Genomic DNA, 19,042 nt, shown 5'->3' on the forward strand with positions numbered 1-19,042 from the left:
GGTCTGCGCTCACCGGAGTCGTTCTCTGAGCTGCACCCCGATCGGCTCTCTGGGGCCGGCGTCCCGTGCTTTCCCACCCAGAGTCCCCCCGGGGGCACCGCGGAGGCAGCTGCAGTGGCTGCAGGCTTGGGGGCCGCAACACCCTCTGTTTACTGATACGGCAGCTGACGTTCTTTGTCCACAGCGGAGACTTCCTTGAGCGAAGCCCCTGCCCTCCCTTCCTAGGAGTCCGAGAGAGAGAGATCCGCCCGGCCCGGCCTGCCAGGTAGGAACTGTGGTGAAGTCTGTGTTACCGGGCCGGGAGGCCCCGTCTCAGGCTTCACTCCGCCGACCGGCCCGGCGCCTGGCTCCCTTTGGGTTCCGGACTGCAGTCACTGCGGCTCTTGGACCACCTTGGCACCGTGGGCTGTCACTGGACAGCTCCTGCTTCTGGCTGGATGCCGGACGCTGCGAACTTCACGTCGCTGGTGCCCGGATTCTGGGCTCATCTGCGCTGTCAGGGGTTGGGGTCTCTTGTCTGGAGAGCAGTTCTCGTCCGCGGCTCTGTCCAGGGGGTGCCAGCAGCCTTGTTTGGGGACAGCGCGGCCCCACCGCCCGCTGCGGCCCCTGGAGCCCGTGCTGAGGGCCGGAGTGAGTGCGGGCTCTCCACTGGGCCGGTGGAAACTCGGACGACCCCCAGCTCTACGGCCCCATGGCCCCTTTGCCCCCTCGCCCGCCCGGCCACGAGGGACTCCACCTTGCCCGTTCACGCAGGTCTGGGGAGTTCCACGAGGTTCCTGCCCCCTGCAGAACGTGCCCGCGGTGGCCTTGACGCCCCAGCTCCCGTCTGTCGCCTCATCTGCCTTGGGCTCTGCTGGGGACGCCTTGCCGGCGGCGTCGCCGACGCGCCTCCAGGACAAGAGCTGGCCTGCGGCGACCTTGTCCATTTCCCCGCTTGGGGGCCGATCGCCCTCCGTCTGCACGGCTGGCTCACACGGCGTCAGCTCCTTAGTCCTTTGTGGCGGGAGAGGGGTGAGTCCCCCTGTCCCATCCTGGCCGGAAGCAGAGCCCTGACCCCATACGCGGGTGCCGTGGACGTGCGTGCCCTGCTTCCTCGCTCACCCCTGCACGCCGGGTGGCCTGGGCGGCTTCTGCCCCTCCCGGGAGCCTGGTGGTCCCGACGCTTTACGGGAGCTCTTCTCTTGGGGCGAGGGCCCGTCTCCTCCGTTCCTGCGCCCTGGAGCGCGTGGCCGCTTGTCTCTCCGTTTTTCCACCACTTTGTTCTGCCCCGCTAGACAGGCTGGCCCTCAGGGACTTTAGTGAATCTTTTCAACTCTTTCTCTGTTCACTCTTCCTTCTGGAATTCCTGCACTTCTCTCCCTGCTACTAACCTCGTCTTGGGTCATCTTCCTCCCTCTGTGAACTAACTCGTCAGGCACAGAACCCCGAGCCAGCCAAGAGCTTGTGCAAGGGGCTGACACCCTGAGACGCCCCCAGGGGCTCAGGGGCCTGGCAGCCACAGGGACAGCGGGTGGGTCACGCATGGGAGGAACACACAGGGCGACCCGTCGGGTGGGTGGGTGGGTGGGAGGAGGTCTCAGGACAAGACCGACCCTCCCTCAGTCGGGGGGCTGCTGCCTCTGGGGCTGGGAGCATGAGAAGGGGCTCTCTCGCCCCCTCCCTGTGCCAAAGCCCAGAGTTCAAGGCAAACGCATTTTTATCACATTCCGCTGTTGATCAGGAAGGTTGGGACAGTGGTGCGTTTTGGATCCGCAGAGACAACGGTTTTCCCGGCAGCAGCTCAGACCGGGGGAGCAGTTCTTGCCGAAGCTGGCGTCTTGCAGAAGCGCTGCCAGATGCAGGGCAGCAGCCGCCTATCAATGTCACTCCCCCTCCTTAAAGACCACCGTGAGGAGGGCGCTAACCAACACGCTGACTGGCCCCAACTGTAGTTACACATCCCGGAGAAACAGAAAAACCGACACGCTGACACCTGCATGCAAAACGCACAACAGGAAAACAGGTGTCACGGGTACATCGCACCCTCCTCCCCCAGACGTCACTTCACCAGCCGCGCCACCTGGGGGTCACGGCTCAGCCGTGCCACCTGGGGGTCACGGCCCAGCTGTACAACCTGGGGGTCACGGCTGCTCGCAGCACATCCGACCAGAGCCTGTTTCACTGGAAAAGGTGCATTCACACCCCAGGCATTTGTCTAAGCCGATCCCCTACACACACGTGCACACTCCCACTCCCACGTGCACACACTCCCACGTGCACACTCATCAAGCATACAGGGTAGAAGGAGCTCCGATTTCGGGGTCGAGGTCTGAGGTCAGGCCCCAGCTCTGCCCCCATCTCACCGTTTCCACAACCCCAACCTCTTTGCCTAAACGTCGCCCCGAGTAACTGGTTATTTGCAAAAGCCAAACGCGTCCTCTCCAGGGTGAGCAAGGATGTTAAGAAAGTCATCTGGGGAAATGCCCACGTTTGGGAGTCCTGAGTCATTTGTTTAAAAAAACATGAGCCACCCCGCGCCCGGGGGGTTAGCCTTAGTCCCGGCAGACAGGCCGCAGCGGCCGTCCCGCGTCTTACCGCGTGGCCAGCTTGTGGCAGACGACACCCGAGTCGGTGATGACCTCACTCAGCCTCAGCTCCAGGTGGACCTTGCCCTGAAAGTGACAATGACAGGGGGTCACAAGCAGTGAGAGCTCTTGGGCTCCGGTCACAGACTGGTGACCCATGGCCCTGTGTGGCATATCCACGCACGTCCGGCCGCCCGGCTCAGACCCCAGAGGGTTAAAGAAGCGTCCAGCCCATCAGGCACGACGCTGACAGCAGGCACCGTTTCAGAGGAAAGGAAAGGAAAAGGCACTGGAGGAAGCAGTGTCCCAAACGGGCCTGACTGTCCGCTCTGGGCTGTGTTCACTCATGCGCCGCAGGCCCCGGGCAGGTGCGGGCAGCTCTGCCCAGGCGTCTCGGTGCTTCTGCATCTGCGACAGGCGGGGTCGGAAGCCAGGAACCTCAGCCCTGCTCTTTAGGAAGGAAGCGGACGCTCACGCGCGCTCTGGGAGGAGGGGCAGAGCAGCTGGGGTAATGGAGCAGCCGAGGCTGTGCTTCCAGCCATCTGCCTGTGCCAAGGGCTGAGGACGGCGGGTGGGCAGGGCGGACACGGCCAGGGTGTCATCAGGGCCACGAAGAGAAGGGGAGAGACGAGCTCCCGAAAAGTCCAACAGGAGGATGCGTGATGCTCGTGTTTCCGTGAGCAAGCGTTCAGTTACATTAAACTGACTTTCCTTAGACACGGAGGTGACCTGGATCCATTGTCTCCAAGGTCCTTTCCGACCCTGCAGCCTGGGGAGAGCCTGTGAGGGCCGCCACGTCTCAGGAGAACCCAGGACACGGTGGGGACGGCTCAGCAGCTGGGAGGTCGATGTGGGGCGCTCAGCCCCGCACGCTCCCGTCACAGCCCCGACAGCCGCCCGCTGCAGCGCGGGACCCCCGACCCCAGGCGGGAGCCCCCAGCGCTCCGGCGCGGGCCGTCTGCACGGGGCGTGTGCTGACCTGGCCGGCGGCTCCTGGGCCCGGGAGCTTTGCTGTTCCTCTTCTGTCCCAGGGAAGCCCGCTCCAACAGCGGCCAGACCTTCCCACCTGCTGCTTCTTTTTTTTTTTTTTTTCCACCTGCTGCTTCTAAGCTTGACCTGAGCCGCCAGAGAAGCGTTTTGACAAAATGCCAGTAGCACCGATTATGAGAAAGGGGGAGGCTGGACCCCGACACACAGCCTGAGGGTGGGGCCATGGGGAGCAGCCCCAGCTAGAGCCCCACCCGCCAGACGAGAGAAAATAAACAAGAAAGCGGGGTCTGGCCCTGAGAAGGGTCAAGGGCGATGCCTCCATCACCCCAGGCCCTCCTGTCTCCTACACACCTCTTGGGCCCCGCACTGGTAGGTGACATGAGCTCCCCGTGATAGCCTCTTCCACGCAGAGCAAACCAGCTCTGGGATCGCAGCGGCATGGGGGGCCGGCCTCATGCACCAGACACCTCACCTACGGCACTGACACGGGCTCCCGACAACACGGACGCCTCCCCGTGCGGAGCCCAGGCTGCGGGCGGCGCTCACGGCCGCAGACGCGTCCAGGCGCCCCAGCCGCGGGCAGGCAACCCGCGACAAGTCCCGTGAGGTGGACCAGCCCGCAGGCGTCACAGCCGCGCGGCCTGGCGACACCAGCATCCCGACCCGGAGTCACACCTGTATCTGCGGAGGCTCCGACGGGGCCTGCCCCTCGCAGGGACGCACTCGCCTAGAGCAGCGGCTCGGGGCGTCTGCCCGAGCGCCCTCCACCCGCCAGGCGCGGACACAGGGTCCACCGCGCAGCGCAACCCTCGCGCAGGGCAGGCTGGTCCGAGAGCGAACCCTCGGGGCCGGTAACGGGCGGGAGTGGCGGGGGGGTGGGCGGCCTCCCTGTGCGGGTGGAAAAAACAAAGTCCCCAAAGGCCAGTGGCGCATCCTGAGCCGCCCGAGCCTCCGCACTGTCCCCGGAGCGGGCGCTGCCGTCCTTACAATGAAACAAGAACGCGTAGACTGACGGCCTGGAAACCAGCCCAGCAGGAAGCCCAGCTGTCACTGGCGGCCCGGTCAGCCTGGTGTCCTTCGTCGCACCCCAGGTGCCCGGGCGCCCGCTCTGCGGCAGACGGCGGACCACGGCCCCTGGGACCGACGCGTCCCCAGGGATGCTTGACCGGCTTCCGAGAAGCTGGGCCCCAGCCTCGGGCGCCGGGCGCCTGCTCCCCAGCAGAGGACGGACGCGGACTGTGACCGCCCGCGCTCCTCTCCTGGGGCAGCGTGTCCTCCGCGGGGGGCGGACGTTGTCAGCTGATTCATGCTGTTACGTTTCGGGGGGTTTGGGGGAGGGCGGTACGAGGTAGATAAAACACAGACACACACATCTCGGAGAGAAACCCCTGCAGACACCCCAGGATCTGCAGCTCAGAAGTTCCCACCCATCCTCACTGCACAAACAATCCCACCGCAAACACCAACGCCCGGGGTGCCGCGGGCCACACTCTGCACAGGGCAGGCAGGAAGTGTGGTTTCCCAGGCTCGGCCTCTGCAGGGCACGCCACCTTCCACGGGTGCACAGCTACACACAAAACTGCCCCCTCCGCTTGTTTTGACCCCAGCGGGAGCCCTCTCCCCGGGGAGGTGGTCACAGGCCCACCTGCCAGGCTGAGGGCAGAGGTGGCCATGCCTCCCATAGGGGCCGGAACCCCGGAGCCGGGGGTCCAGCTGAATCGTGCTGTTAGCAATCAGCGCAGGCAGGACGTGCTGAGACTTGGCCGGAGCCCTCACATTTATGTTGGTGTATGAGAAGAGAAATCTTAGGACAGAGCATTGAAAATGCTGATTTCATAGCCTTTCCCGGGCTCATCTAAGGAGAATAATGGTAAGAAGTTGTTTAAAAAAACAGCTGGGACCGAACGGCATCACCCCCCCTCACGGACCATCCACCGGGGTAGACCAACCTGACCTTAAACACGTCAGCAAGGCCAGGAAAATAAAAATTACATCACAGCTGCTCTCAGACCACAGTGGAAATTAAACTAGAACTCAGTGACAGAAAGAGAGCTAGAAAATCCCAAAATACGTGGAGGTTAAAGAACACACTTCCAAATAACAAGCAGGCCAAAGAAGAAGTTTCAGGAGAAACTGAAAAATGCTTTGAATTCATTTCTTTTCATAAGTGAAAATGAAATAAAACATCAACATTTGTGAAATGCAGCAAAAGCAATGCTTAGAGGGAAATTTAAAGCAGTGAATGCATATATTGGAAAAGACGAAAGGCAAAAATCAATAATGTAAGTTTCTAACCTGAGGAAACTAGAAGATGAAGAGCAAATTAAATCCAAAGTGAGCAGAAGAAAAGAAATAATAAAAATTAGAGCAGAAATGCTCTATGAAAATGAAAACTGGAAATCGATACAGAAAATCAACAAACCAAAGCTGTTTTTTTTGAAAAGATCCATAAAACTGGTAAAGTTCTAGCCCCGCTAAGAAAAAACAGAAATGAAACCAGGGCCGTCACTCCTGGCTGCAGAAAACCAGCAGTGGTTCCGACAGGGGATCCGAGACGTCACCCACCTGTCAGCCAGGGGGGCCCGGAGCCCAAGGTGGACCCCGCTGTAAGCCGGGGCCTTCAGCGAATATCAGGCGTCAGCTGAAGCAAATGCAGCCAGGCCGCTAGCAATGGGAGGGGGAGGAGTACACGGGGCTCTTCAGGCCCTCCCCTCAACTTTTCTGCAAAGATAAAACTGCTCGAAAAATAAAGTTTATTACTTAAGAGAGCAAAGCACTGGTGGTTCCTGTGCACTTTTCTCAGGAAGGCGTCGGTCCCTGGTCTGCAGGGCCCGTGGCCGCAGGCAGGGGCCCAGCGGCACATGAGCCGTCACTGCCCCGTCCTCATCTGCACAGGGCCTGCGAGGCCGGGCGGAGGTCAGCGCAGAGCACGCCCGAGCGCAGGCGACGGAGTGCTGGACCTGCAGCCCCACCGGAGCCGAGAGCATCGGGAGGGACAGGGACGTGAGGGCGACCGAGAGAAGCGGCCACGTCCTCGAGGGGAGCGAAGGCCACCCTCCTCTCCTGACACTCCTGAGCCTTAGAAGGACTCTCGGGTCCTTGCAGGTGTATGGCTGGTGGGGAAATCCTCAGGCAGGACGGCAGACACACAGAGGACGTTCCCAGGGCGTCCACTACGAGGCCAGAGTTACTGCCCTATCGCTGAAGGTGCAAGAAGAGGCCACGGGCTGGGGGACTGCGGCTCTGCTGGGGGAGCGCACCTGCCTCTGCCTTTTCGGAACAGGTGCCCCAAGAACAAGTTTCACAGAAGCCGCTCAATGCGGAGCTGGCGGCTGCCGGCGTCCTCGGAGGATGGGAGGGGCCGTCGCGGACGTGAGCGTGCATTCTGGCCACCGCTGCCCAGCGCGGCCCACGGGTAGGGCCGCCCCTGCCGACTGCCTCATCCAGAAGGTGCCCGGCTGGGGACAGGCAAGGGGCAGAAGCGACGGGTTCTTTTAATAAAGTGATTGACCAGAGACCTTCACAAACGTCAGTTCCAGAGGGAAGCCAGACGTCTTTCACCCCCTCTTCTTCCCCCAATTCCAGGACTTGCCGGTCTCTCGTGGGCCCCGGCTCTGTGACACCCCCTTTCTGCTGCCTTTGTGAATTGCTGAGCAGCTAGTTGGAGAAACCACATGTGTCCCTTGACCTTCGTGGCTGCAGGGAAGGTGCGTAACGGCCCCTTTAAAGGTTGCTGCCCGTGGCACCTGACAGGCCCCCTCTGGAGAGCACGCGCTCGGTGCCTGGAACTCAGCGGCCGCCGCCGCCCACAGTCCCGCTTCCGTGGAATCACCAGTGGGTCGGGACCCACGTCACGGGGACCATCAGGGAATGGCCCGGACGTCCTCAGGCTGCAGGTGGACACACGCATTATGTTCCCAAGGCTGCGGTGACCCAGCGGCTCCGGATCTAGACAGTGGTGGTTACACAGCCACACGCGTGAAACGCACCCACGGGGACACGCAGGCACACGCGGGGCTGCTGAGACCTGAATGGGGTCGGGGACCCATCCCATCCAGTTATGCGGATGTCACTGTGCGGGACCCGGAAAGGGACACGGCCCTGCTTCCTATTCTCAGTCTTTGAGTGTAAACAGGAGAACGCACAGCTTGCTAACCATTACTCCCTGTGCAGTATGTCCTATGGCTTCCGGTGACTCTGTAACCATTTCAAAATTAAAAGTCGTTTGTTTTATGAAAAGGCAAGAAAAAGGAAAAGCTACACTTGCCAACAAAACAGCACTTAAATCTAGGGACTAGACGGCGGGCTCATCGCGGCCACAGGCGGAATCTCTCAAGAACGACGGTGACGGAGGCAGGCGGGGCCCAGGTGTACAGCACACACAGCACAGGGGTCTGGAAACTTCTTCCTAAGGAGGCGATTTCCTGGTCACCTGAGCAGCAGTGGCCGCTGTCCTCCTGGACGTGGGGCTCCGTGACTAGTTCTGAGCAGTCACAGGTCCCCCAGTTTTCACAGCACGTGTGGGCCCCCCGGTCGGAATTAGCTGAGCGTGAAGCACCCTTACGATGCCCCGTGCGCTGGGCTCCTCAAGGAGTCCCCTCTGGCTGCCCCTTCGTCGAAGTTTGAGCATCGGCCCCGGCGGCCACCAGGGGCCTCGGCGGTGGACACCCGGAGCCGCCGGCGTGCAGTTCCAAGCTCGGCCAAGGCCACAGGTCCACGAGGAGGCGTGCTGGCGCCGGCCCGGGAGCCCGGGGAAGGCCTCGCGAGGTGCCCACTTGGGGATTTTGTCTGCGACGCCACACCTGCTGTTTGACCTTACTGCTCACAAACCCCCGCTTTACAGGGGAGGAAACTGAGGCCCAGAGAGCATCAGAGCCACACACTGCTGAGCTCAGAGTAGGCCCGGCTCGGCGCTGGCCCCGGAGTCCCAGGCACGGCCCGGGCTCGGGGATGCGCTTGACCAGAAACTCATGCCAGGGTCACCAGAGAAGAGCAGATGCAGGCGGCCCCCCCGACGGGCGTCTCCTGGACCCTGGGCATGCGGAGTGGCCCAGCTGGGGGAGAAACCCCCAGTCCCAGGGCGGGGGCACCTTGCACCGGCCAAGGGGTCACTCCCAGTTAACACATCGCCAGGGTGCTGGGCGAGCCCCAGGGACGCTCAGGCCACGGGGGCTTCAGCACTCGGGTCACTCCCTTCAGCTGCAGCCCCGCCTGGCTGAGGGCAGGGAGCCCGGAACACACGCGGGCACCTCCAGTGGGCGAGGCCCACAGCCTTACGTTTTCTCACCTATGCTCCCTTTACCTTCAGTTCTGTGCTGCATTCTTTCGCATGTGACACTTTTTAAGCTGCACGACTAAGTCCAACGGTAACCAATGGAACCAAATGCACAAGCCCCGGAGGACACGCGCAGGGGACAGCTTGAGACGCCTTGCTGCCTCCGAAGACCAGAGTCCAGCGTCTACGTCTCTAGCCACAGTCAGGCCCCCTCCGCCAAGGCCCCCACGTCCCGCGGGCCCCGCGAGGCCTCACCTGCACCTCGGAGTCGGCGTCCACGTGCTGCAGCTGGAACCACGTGTCCCGGTTGTGGTACTTCTGCAGGTCTTCCTTCCGGATGGCCACCTTCCCTGGAAGATCAACGCAGAGGAGACCAGTCACGAGGGCACCAGCCCACCCGCCAGCAGGGCTGGGGGCAGCCTCCACTACCTCTGCCAGCCGCTGCAAACGCGAAATCCAGGACAGATCATCGTGAGAGAGACCACGCGGTAAGAGCAGCAGATGCCACTCTGCATCTCGGAGGTGCCACGTCCACCCTGAGCAGAGCCCCGTCTCGGGGTCACTGCCATGGTGTCCACAGCCTGGGCGTGGACGGGAGCCTCTCCCCCGCCACCCAGGCTGCGGGAGATGGGGGCACCCGGCGCAGATCCTACAGATCAGAGAGCGGCTCCGCCAGGTGCACGGCTCGGGGCCCGGAGGGAGGCGTGTGGGATGGGGCGAGGGAGAAGGCGCCCCAGGCGGTCACGCCACGGCCATCCCTGCCCCGACGCCCGAGCTGCAGAGCCAGGCTGGGCGGCGTCTGCGGGGAGGGCTTTGCTGCAGCGTCCCTGGAAATGTGCGTGCGCCCGTATGAGCTGTGGCTTAGAATTCACGTGTGTGCACATCTAGCTCACAGGCGACGTGCACAGTCGGCTCACGCGGAGCGGGCACACGCGTGTGCGTGCACATCTAGCTTAGTAGCACGTGTGCACACGCGTTCCTGTCGGGCCCGTGGAACGAGCCGGGTCATCGCCCGCCTGGGTCTATGAACCGGTGTCTCTCAAAGTGTAATCACAGGCCACCTGCATCAAAACATCTGGAGCGTTTCCTAAATGCAAGTTCCCCGGCCCCATCCTGCGTGAGAAAACAATCTCTGGGGTGGGGCCCGGGAATCTTCCTTTTCACGAGGTCCCCAGGGAACTTCTGTGGCTCCCAAAGTTTAAGGACATCTGCTCTCCACAGTTTTACATTCCTGACATAGGCTTGGTACTTAGGAGCTGGAATTTCAACGAAAATACACACGTAAATATACATGTGTGATGTACGTGACCTGACACAGATTTATAGTATTTAAACATCCATCCAGCGCGGTCATGCATTGTTCATTCTCCTTATTTGTTCCGGAGACGCACGTGGCAGCTAGCAAGCGCACACCCCACAGCTTGGGAGGACAGAGGGCACCGGGCACTGGACTGTCCTCCTGTCCGCACGTCCCGTGGCCTCGAGCACGGGGACCACACTGTCCACCAGGACAGGCGAGTCAGATGCTTGCCCACGTGAGCACCCCGCGTGCACGTGTGTACGCGTGCAATTCACACGTACACACACATAACGTCTTACGTGCATTGTAAATCACATGCGAAAATAGGGACGATAAAGGACAACAGCAAAGGAAACATTTTTTAAGTTCAGTTGTTTCTGGCGTACAGCCCAGGACACACGGCCTCACTCGGGAGCGCGGTCCCGTTACCGAAGGAGGCATTTTGGGCCCCTGGCGCCGTCTCACCCCGCATCATCTGCCACCTGGGACGCTCCCCGGGCCCCTGTGGCCACCCTGCAGAGCCCCGAGCTGGGGGGCCCGCCCTGCCCTCACCCAGGACGCACGGTCCTCTCCGCAAAGGGACTGCTCTCTGTCTCCCGTTTCTTCAAGGACTTGCGCTTCCCAGCAGAGGCACCCGGCGGCCTCACAGCGGCCGGCGCCCCAGCTGGCTGTGTGGCTCCCCGCGCGCGCTGCCCCCGCACGTCACCCTGCGGCAAGCCCGGGGCGAGGCGGGGGGTGCGGGTCACAGATGTGGCGCTTTGGGCCTCGTCGCTGCGGCGCTGCCCTCCGCGCTTCTCCTGCCACTTCTCCTCCCCAGACGCCCCTGCCCCACGGGGCCCTCCTGCGACGGCACCTCCTCTCCGGCCTCCCCTGGGGCCCGCAGGGCGGCCTCTGTTCTGCTCCCAGAGGCTCCCGAGGCCTCGCCGGGGTGCGGCCATCTGCGGGTCGGGAGGCTTGAGGGAAAAAAGGACACTCGCAGCTGGCTCCTGGGGGAGCTCCGAGCATCACCCAACGTGCGTACACGCGGCGCGTCCCAGAGCGAGAGGCGAGCGAGAGGCAAGGGCGGCCCGGTCGTGAGGAGTGGGAGTCGGCCCAGAGGCCCGTGCACACACCCGGCCAGGCAGCCTCCATGGTCCCTCCGCGGCTCGGCGCCCCAGCGGCCTGCGCCTCTCTCCTCTGGCTTGAGCCTCCTCTGAACGTGCTGTGCCTTTGCCAAGACGCACCGCGGGCCCGTGTCGCCAGCTCCCAGCTACTTGACGCTGAGGTTCCTCCCGAGACGTGTGCTTGAAAGGCGTCAGAAAATGCTCGCTTCTCTCTCGTTAGCCCACCTTCCGTCTAGTTTTGTAGGGGTCCAGCCGGGGAACCCAGGTGGGTGAGAGAAGGGTCTCGCCCTGCAGTCTTCACGCCTGGTCTCCAGACCCGACAGGCGCACCCACCGGGCACAGACGGGAAGCTGGAAATAAAGCAGGGACACGCCGGCCCGAGTGCCGCGGGCTGAGCGCGGCGGCGGAGTTGGGTCTCTTTACTCCCCACCGTCACCTGCAGCAACGCCGCCTCCCTGCCCACTGTCCCCGCAGCACCTCAGCACGCTCACCGCGGCCCTCCACTCACCTCCCACCGTCACACGGCCTTGGGAAAGGCCAGGCTCAGCGGTTCAAGGCCAGCCCTTCTGTCCACTTGCAAGGTGGACGCGGCACAGCTGGCCCCGAGGCTCAACACCACTGCCCACACGGACCTCAATGGCTCAGCTCGGGCCATGCAGACCCATCTGCAGCCAAGTCCTGCCCAGCCAAGGCCTCACCGGGCACTGAGGCCGCGGCGTGCGGAGTCCGTAGGTGGAGGGCAGGGGCAGAGGGCAGAAAACACAGAGCGCACAGGCTGCAGAAAGAGGGTGTTCCACAGGGATCCAGAGAACTGGAGCTACAGGCCACACAGGCCTCTCTCCAGCCAGCATCAAGTCACAGGCACTGACCCCACCCTCACCCCGGCCCATCCCAGGCCCCTCCCCTCCCACGCTCGTGGTCTTGGAGGCATGCAGCCGAGGTCCTGACGTGGGTCCCGCCTCCTCTAACCACCTGTCACCAGGCAGAGCCCCTGGCTTTCTCTCTGCTTGGCTCCTGCAAAACTCCACCCCTTTCCCTGATGGGAATATAATTTTGAGTCTTGCAGGAATAAAGCCACAAGAAACAAACATTTCTTGGAACTAAATTGGGCAATAATATTCCACTAAAAAGGGATAAAGAAATCTGCAGACTCCACGATTAGTTCAGCTGGATAGGAGGGTTACATCTGAAGTTTGAAATTTTAAGTAACTGCAATGTTTTCATGAGCGTTGATTGGAATATAGGGCGGAGACACATATTTAAGGCTCATGTGACCCCTACAACTTACACATCATCGTTATTCTTTATTTTTGGAAGTACTTAATTTAATTTTATTTATTTATTTTTTTGCGGTACGCGGGCCTCTCACTGTCGTGGCCTCTCCCGTCGCGGAGCGCAGGCTCCGGACGCGCAGGCTCAGCGGCCACGGCTCACGGGCCCAGCCGCTCCGTGGCACGTGGGATCCTCCCGGACCGGGGCATGAACCCGCGTCCCCTGCATCGGCAGGCGGACTCTCAACCACTGCGCCACCAGGGAAGCCCGGAAGTACTTAACTTTAAATGGGTTATACCAGAACATAGAACAAAGTCTGAAACATTAGAAAGGATATAAAATACAGCCAAGAATAACTTTCTCTCTCCCCTGCTACACGGGTCCCACCTCAGGGTCACCTTTGGCACCAGCTGCCAGTCTGTCCTTCTGGAGACCGACCGCATCAAGAACACATGAACATGCACTCTTTACGCGTGAGAGGTAGGTGTTCCCACAGGCTGTCCTGGAGAGCAGCCGACCTGCAGACACAACGCCCACTTAGACGTGCCTGATGTGTCATAATCCACCGCTGTCCCAATCCATCTGCGTGACATCAGGTCACTAAGCCCCCTGGGCCTCACCCTCCGACGAGGACAGAGGTGGTGAGGTAGCCTTTCCACCACTAAAAGCCCCGTGTGTCACTTCCTCTAGCGGGTGCCGTACCTGCCCGGGTCTGTTCGGAAGAGAGAAGCACATCAGGTAGTTCAAGAGGCAGCATGGGACGCGGGGAAGCAGGTACGGCAGGTCAGAGGGTGCGGGCAGGCGGGCCGCCAGGGGTGACACCTGCAGGGTGGTGATTGAGGAGGGACGGCCGGATGCCCCCCGCCGCCCGGGCCTGGCATGGGGCAGGGGTGTCATTCTCATCGCTCCTGTTCACCCTGGTGTCCAGCAAGCGCACAGAGGCAAGAGAGAGAAACAAGGGCCTGTAGACTTGAAGGGAAGAGATAAGTCTTTATTCACAGAATCTACAGGAAAAGCTACAAGAAAAGCTGGCAGAGTAGGTGTGTTTAGAATAAAGGTCAATACATAAAATCAATTGTATTTGTACACACAAGCAATGACAATGGAAATTGAAATTGAAAAGATACCAACAGCACATCCACACAACGATGCTTCTACGGCTTGAGCTTTTGGTGTACTATCCCAGAAATCTTTGTCTATTCTACCAAAATCATAAAATATAGGGATAAATGATATGTATACACACACACACACACACACACACACACGTGTGTGTGTGTGTGTGTGCTGAAAACACATCACAAAACCCTGATGAGAGAAATTAAAGACCCAAGTACGTGGAGAGACATGCCATGCTGGAGGGTCTGAAGACTCAGTTTTGTTAAGATGCTAATTCTCCCCAAATTAATCTATAGATCAGTGTAATCTCAGTCATTTTGGAAATTGAGAAGATGACTGAAAATGTAAATGACAATTCAAAGGACCTAGAATAGCAAAACAAGTTTGGAAAAGAATAAAGTTGGTGAGCTCACACGACTGATTTAAGACTTGCTGTGAAGATACAGGAGTTAAGAGAGTTTGGTGTTGGTGTGAGGAAAGGAATACAGGTCAGTGGAACAGAACACAGAAGCCATAAATAGACCCATGCATATAAAGTCAGTTGACTTTCAACAGGTGCTAAGGTAATTCAGCTGGACATCTGTAAGGAGAAAAACGAAGCCTGTCATATGTAAAATTCACTTGAAATAGATCGCAACATGAGAGCTAAAACCAAAAGCTTTCTAGAAGAAAAGACAGAAGAAAATCTTCACAACCCTGTGGTAGGCAAAGATTTCTTAGACATGACATAAAAAATACAAACTATAAAAGAAAAAAATGTTTGATGCATTGGACTTCATCAAAATTTAAAACTTCTGCTCTTCAAAAGACACTCATAAGAAAATGAAAAGACAAGCCACAAGCTAGAAGAAAATATTTGCAAAACATACATCTGATAAAGGACTTGTGTCCAGAATATATTTTAAAAACTCAATAAGAAAATCCAATTAGGGCTTCCCTGGTGGCGCAGTGGTTGAGAATCCGCCTGCCGATGCAGGAGACACGGGTTCGTGCCCTGGTCCGGGAAGATCCCACATGCCGCGGAGCAACTAAGCCCGTGAGCCATGGCCGCTAGGCCTGTGCGTCCGGAGCCTGTGCCCCGCAACGGGAGAGGCCACAACAGTGAGAGGCCCGCATACCGCAAAAAAAAAAAAAAAAAAAAAAAGAAAATCCAATTAAAAGGGCAAAAGATTTGAATGATTTGCCAAAGAAGCGATACAGATGGTAAATAAACACACGAAAAGATGCCAAACATCATTCTTCCTCATGAGAAAGCAGTAAAAGCTACAATAAGATACTACACACATATGAGAAAGGCAAAAATGAATCAAAAATAAAAGCTGATGATACAAGTGCCGGAGAGAATTCAAAATGGTGCACTCTGGAAAGCAGTTTGTCAGTTTCTAATAAAGGTAAACATAACACTGCAGGCGAGGAAAAATCTTTTTCCTTCTACTCTTTTAGGTTCTCTGGGGCTCTGTAACAAAAGAAAGATTAACAAGAGAAAAACAGACAGAAGTCTATTAACGTGTATCTCAGATACACGTGGGGGAAACTGGGTGATGAGTATCTCAAGGAGGTGGCTGGAACTCGTAGCATCTTAACCTAAAACCAGCACCACTAATTTTCAGAGGAGTGACAAGACCAAGGAAAGGACTCTGAGTTTCAAGGAAGGTAAACGTATGTGGGAACCAATGGTCCGGAAGGCTCGTTGGGTGGGTTCCTTGGTGTAGCCTCTGGGCTGACAAGGGTCGAGGGTCGTCTCGGATTTGGACGAATTTATGTTCTGCTTTTAGGGCAGAGAGATTTCCTTGTGTCTGCTTCTTCGCAACGGCCTACAGCTCAAACAAAATCGTTACGCCACAGTGGCCTATTTGGGATGGCAAATTCTGCTGTCCTTTAAAACCTACAGTACGCCCCAGCAATCCCACGCTTAGGTATTTTCTAAGAGAAATAAAGACATTTGCCAACACAGAGACCTAGGCAAGAATGTTTACGGCAGCTTTGTTCACAATCACTAAAAGCAGGACACAAGCCCACCTCTGCCGAATGACGGATGGGTAAACGGTGGCACTTCCCTGCAGTGGGCGCAGAGTGCAAATTGTACCTTGATAACCTTGGCTTATAAACAAAAGGATCAGGGTCTCACTTCACCCTCCCCCCAGCCTTTAACAGAGAAACTACAGGAAGCCCCTGCCAGCGGGGCGGGCGGGACACACTGGGGAGATGGTGGGATAAGCGGGCCCACAGCCAGAGTGGGGCAGAGGGGGAGGCCTGGCTCCGGGCCTCCAGAGCCCCACCAGCCCATGCCCCGCACTGGAAGTGGAGCCGGTGGCCCTGACCCAGCACTACCTCCACCACACCCGCACTGCATCTCCACCCCCTCCCTGGGACAAACCGCGCCCCTGGACTTGGCCCGCGGGTGGGGGGGTGGCGAGCCCAGGCGCTGCTGCACCGGGAGAACCTGGTGCGGTGCCATCAGATCACATGGCAGACGTGAGAAGCCGGTGACACTATGCTTGTTTCCGTGACACAAATTTATACCCTAGAACTTGGTTTCTCATCCTGGTAACAACATAATTGCTAGCCATAACTTCAAATTATCCCTGGAGGTCCAGACAGCCTCTTATTTTCACGGCTGTGAGAGCGATGTTGAAAACATCTAAATCTGGTTGCGCCCCCGACACATCCCAATTTTAAAGCCACCACCAGGAACGGCTAAACCATGATTTTGCTGGTTCTTTTTAAAAGCAGCGGGTGCCTTAAACAGAATGAGTGATAAACATCTTATTTGATTTTTATAAGGGGAAATAACCCCAAAGCCAACTAGATCAGGTTGTCTGATTAAAATGTGCAAAGATATTTTACAATTTCTTTTTCCTTAGGATTACCGCTCAAAAAAGCTCCCATGTACCTCCGAGGATTAGTCTAGTTCCTCTCCGTTCTGGTATAATCTGAGCCAACTACCCCGCCAGTGCCACGTCTCCCCGCGGGTCGCACCTGTCGCCCAGGTGAGCTCCGTCAAGTAACAGGTAAACTTCCAGCCACCAGTCTGCTCCTCTCCCTTCCTCCTTCAACAAACCTTGCTGCATCCAACAGGCGCTAGACGGAGACACCCCCAGGCCCTGCCCCGAGAGCCCCAGGCCACAGGAAGTACGGGCCGGTGGACACGAAAGAAATGCCCCCACAGGCGACCGTGAGAATAACACACACCGAGGGGCAGCCTCCAGCTGACCAGGGTCTCGGGCCGACAGCGGCAGCCACGTGGACGTCGGAGAAGGGCCTGAGGTGGGCGTCAGGCTGCGAGGCGCCAGAAGCGGGGCCGCGAGGGCCAGAGCCTACGTCTGGGCTGGAGGAGGAATCACCAGAGCTTGATGCCAAGCTAAGGGTTCGGGTGCCATCCTGAGGGCAAAGGGCGCAGGCCTGCAGGACAAGCAGGACAGAAGTGCCCCCGCAGACGTGAAAATCCTCCTCGCTCCAGAGTTAAAGGGCTGCTGGGCGGCCCTATCACAGCTCCATCTTAAATGAAGTCAAGTGTGAATTATCTGAGCTGCTGTGTCTTCTAGGCCGGGTACTTCCTGAACAAACGCTGGTGAGTTCTACGTAAAACACAGCGGTTTCCAAGAATGCTATTTGTTGGAAATGCCGACTCTGGGCCCTGCCCCAGACCCAATAACCAGCATCTGCATTTTGACGAGTGTGGGAAGCTCTGATCCATGTGCTGGAAACACTGCCAGATGATTGTTCAAAGGACCTCAGCTCCAGAGCCGCCTTCAGACTTTGTTTTGAGGGCCGCTGGCCGGGGTGCAAACAGCCCTGACCAGTCACGGATGGGCAGTGAGTGGAGCCGGTCAGACGCCCCAGGAGCGGGCGGGAGGCTACAGGGTCAGGGGCCTCGCCAGATTCAACTGCTCTGGCCAGGAGCGAAGCACCGAGACGCCTTCTGCCAGGGGCAGCCAGGCCAGCGACGATCAGCTGGGGTCCCACGGCCACAACTGAGCCCACACTGGGCAGCTCGGGTCTGATTCCGGTGCCACGGGGAACTGACAGGGTTTTCCTGGGACAAAGGTGCACCCACCAAACGGGCAGCTCTGGGCTGCTCTGCGTTCAAGGTGGGCCTCACTCTCTCCAGGACGCTGGTGCCTCTGGGACCCTCAATACCTCTGAGACCCCCAGTACCTCTGACAGTAACCCAGTGCCTCTGAGAGCCCCTAATACTTTTGAGTGCACCCCCAATACCTCGAGGGCACCCCCATACCTCTGAGCACCCCTGATACCTTCCCAGTCCCCCACACACGGGTGCTGGGTTCAGGGATGGGTGGTGGGATGGTTGGAGAAGCCTTCGGGAGTCGTCTGGGGGGACGCCACTCTCGCCTTGAAGAACGGTTTGCCTTTGCTGCGAGTACCTGTGTCCCCGCGTGAGCTCGTGGTGTGTCGCCCCAGAACACAGTGACAGGGCAGCTCCGGGATGGCCAGCAAGGGCAGGAGAGATGCTGGTGCGCCTCACTGGCTCAGACGGGGTGCCCGGGAGATGCCCCAATTCTGCCAGAATAAGCCCCGTTCAGAAGAGGCAGAGAAAATGAAGAAAACACCTGGTCGGTCGGTACCTACCTATGATTGAATCCCTCCGGAAAACGTCTCTATCGAAAATGTAAAAGGACAGGTGACGGAAACTCCGCGGAATCTCGCAGTAGAAGTCCTCTCCGTAGAAGGGGCTGGACACAGACAGAAGGGGCACCATTAGATTCTATGAGGCCACGGCCCCTGCCCTGGGGGGGATCAGTCCTGAGGGGGGAATCTGTCCTTGGGGGATCAGTCCTGGGGGGGTCAGTCCTGGGGGGGGTCGGTCCTGGGGGGGGTCGGTCCTGGGGGGATCAGTCCTGGGGGGGGGGTCAGTCCTGGGGGGGATCAGTCCTGGTGGGGGGGTCAGTCCCGGGGGGGGTCAGTCCTGGGGGGGATCCATCCTGGGTGGAGGATCAGTCCTGGGCGGGGTCAGTCCTGGGGGGATCAGTCCTGGGCGGGGTCCGTCCTGGGTGGAGGATCAGTCCTGGGTGGAGGATCAGTCCTGGGGGGGGCCAGCTTCCAAGCGCCCGCCTCAGGCATGCATCTGTGACCTCACGTGGGGGACACGAAATTGGGAGCTGGTGGTCCTGGCCGGGCCGAGGCAGGCGGGCGGGGGGAGGGAGGTGAGGGCAGGTGACAGACGTGGAAGGACCTGTATGCAGGAGCTGCATCAGAGCCTCCGCTTGGGAGGGGGACGAGCCCACCTGTGGTGCCGCCGTCAGAAGCACCTCAACAGGTTTCGCTTGTTTTACTGACCAGCTCAGGTCCAGAGCAGGAAGGGGGACCATGCTGGCCTGAGGCCCAGGCGTGCAGAGAAGGCAGCTGCTCTCCCCCCGCCACGTGCTGGGCCAGAGCCCCGAAGGCACGGCCCACAGGA

General features: G+C 59.1%; 1 protein-coding gene across 7 annotated transcripts in view; it reads right to left on the minus strand.

Annotated features, from left to right (window-relative positions):
- The window catches only part of RASA3 (RAS p21 protein activator 3), an 87,366-nt gene that overhangs the window by 23,540 nt on the left and 44,784 nt on the right, over window positions 1-19,042 (minus strand). For all 7 annotated transcript variants that reach the window (XM_059041533.2, XM_067016784.1, XM_059041534.2 and 4 more), the window contains 3 exons: window positions 18,214-18,317; window positions 9,085-9,179; window positions 2,575-2,651 (listed from right to left, as the gene is read on the minus strand). In XM_059041533.2, coding sequence (XP_058897516.1) covers window positions 2,575-2,651; window positions 9,085-9,179; window positions 18,214-18,317 — 276 coding nt within the window. The remainder of the gene's footprint in view (window positions 1-2,574; window positions 2,652-9,084; window positions 9,180-18,213; window positions 18,318-19,042) is intronic.

This window comes from Kogia breviceps, chromosome 16 (genome assembly GCF_026419965.1).
Source record: "Kogia breviceps isolate mKogBre1 chromosome 16, mKogBre1 haplotype 1, whole genome shotgun sequence".
Taxonomy (NCBI): domain Eukaryota; kingdom Metazoa; phylum Chordata; class Mammalia; order Artiodactyla; family Physeteridae; genus Kogia; species Kogia breviceps.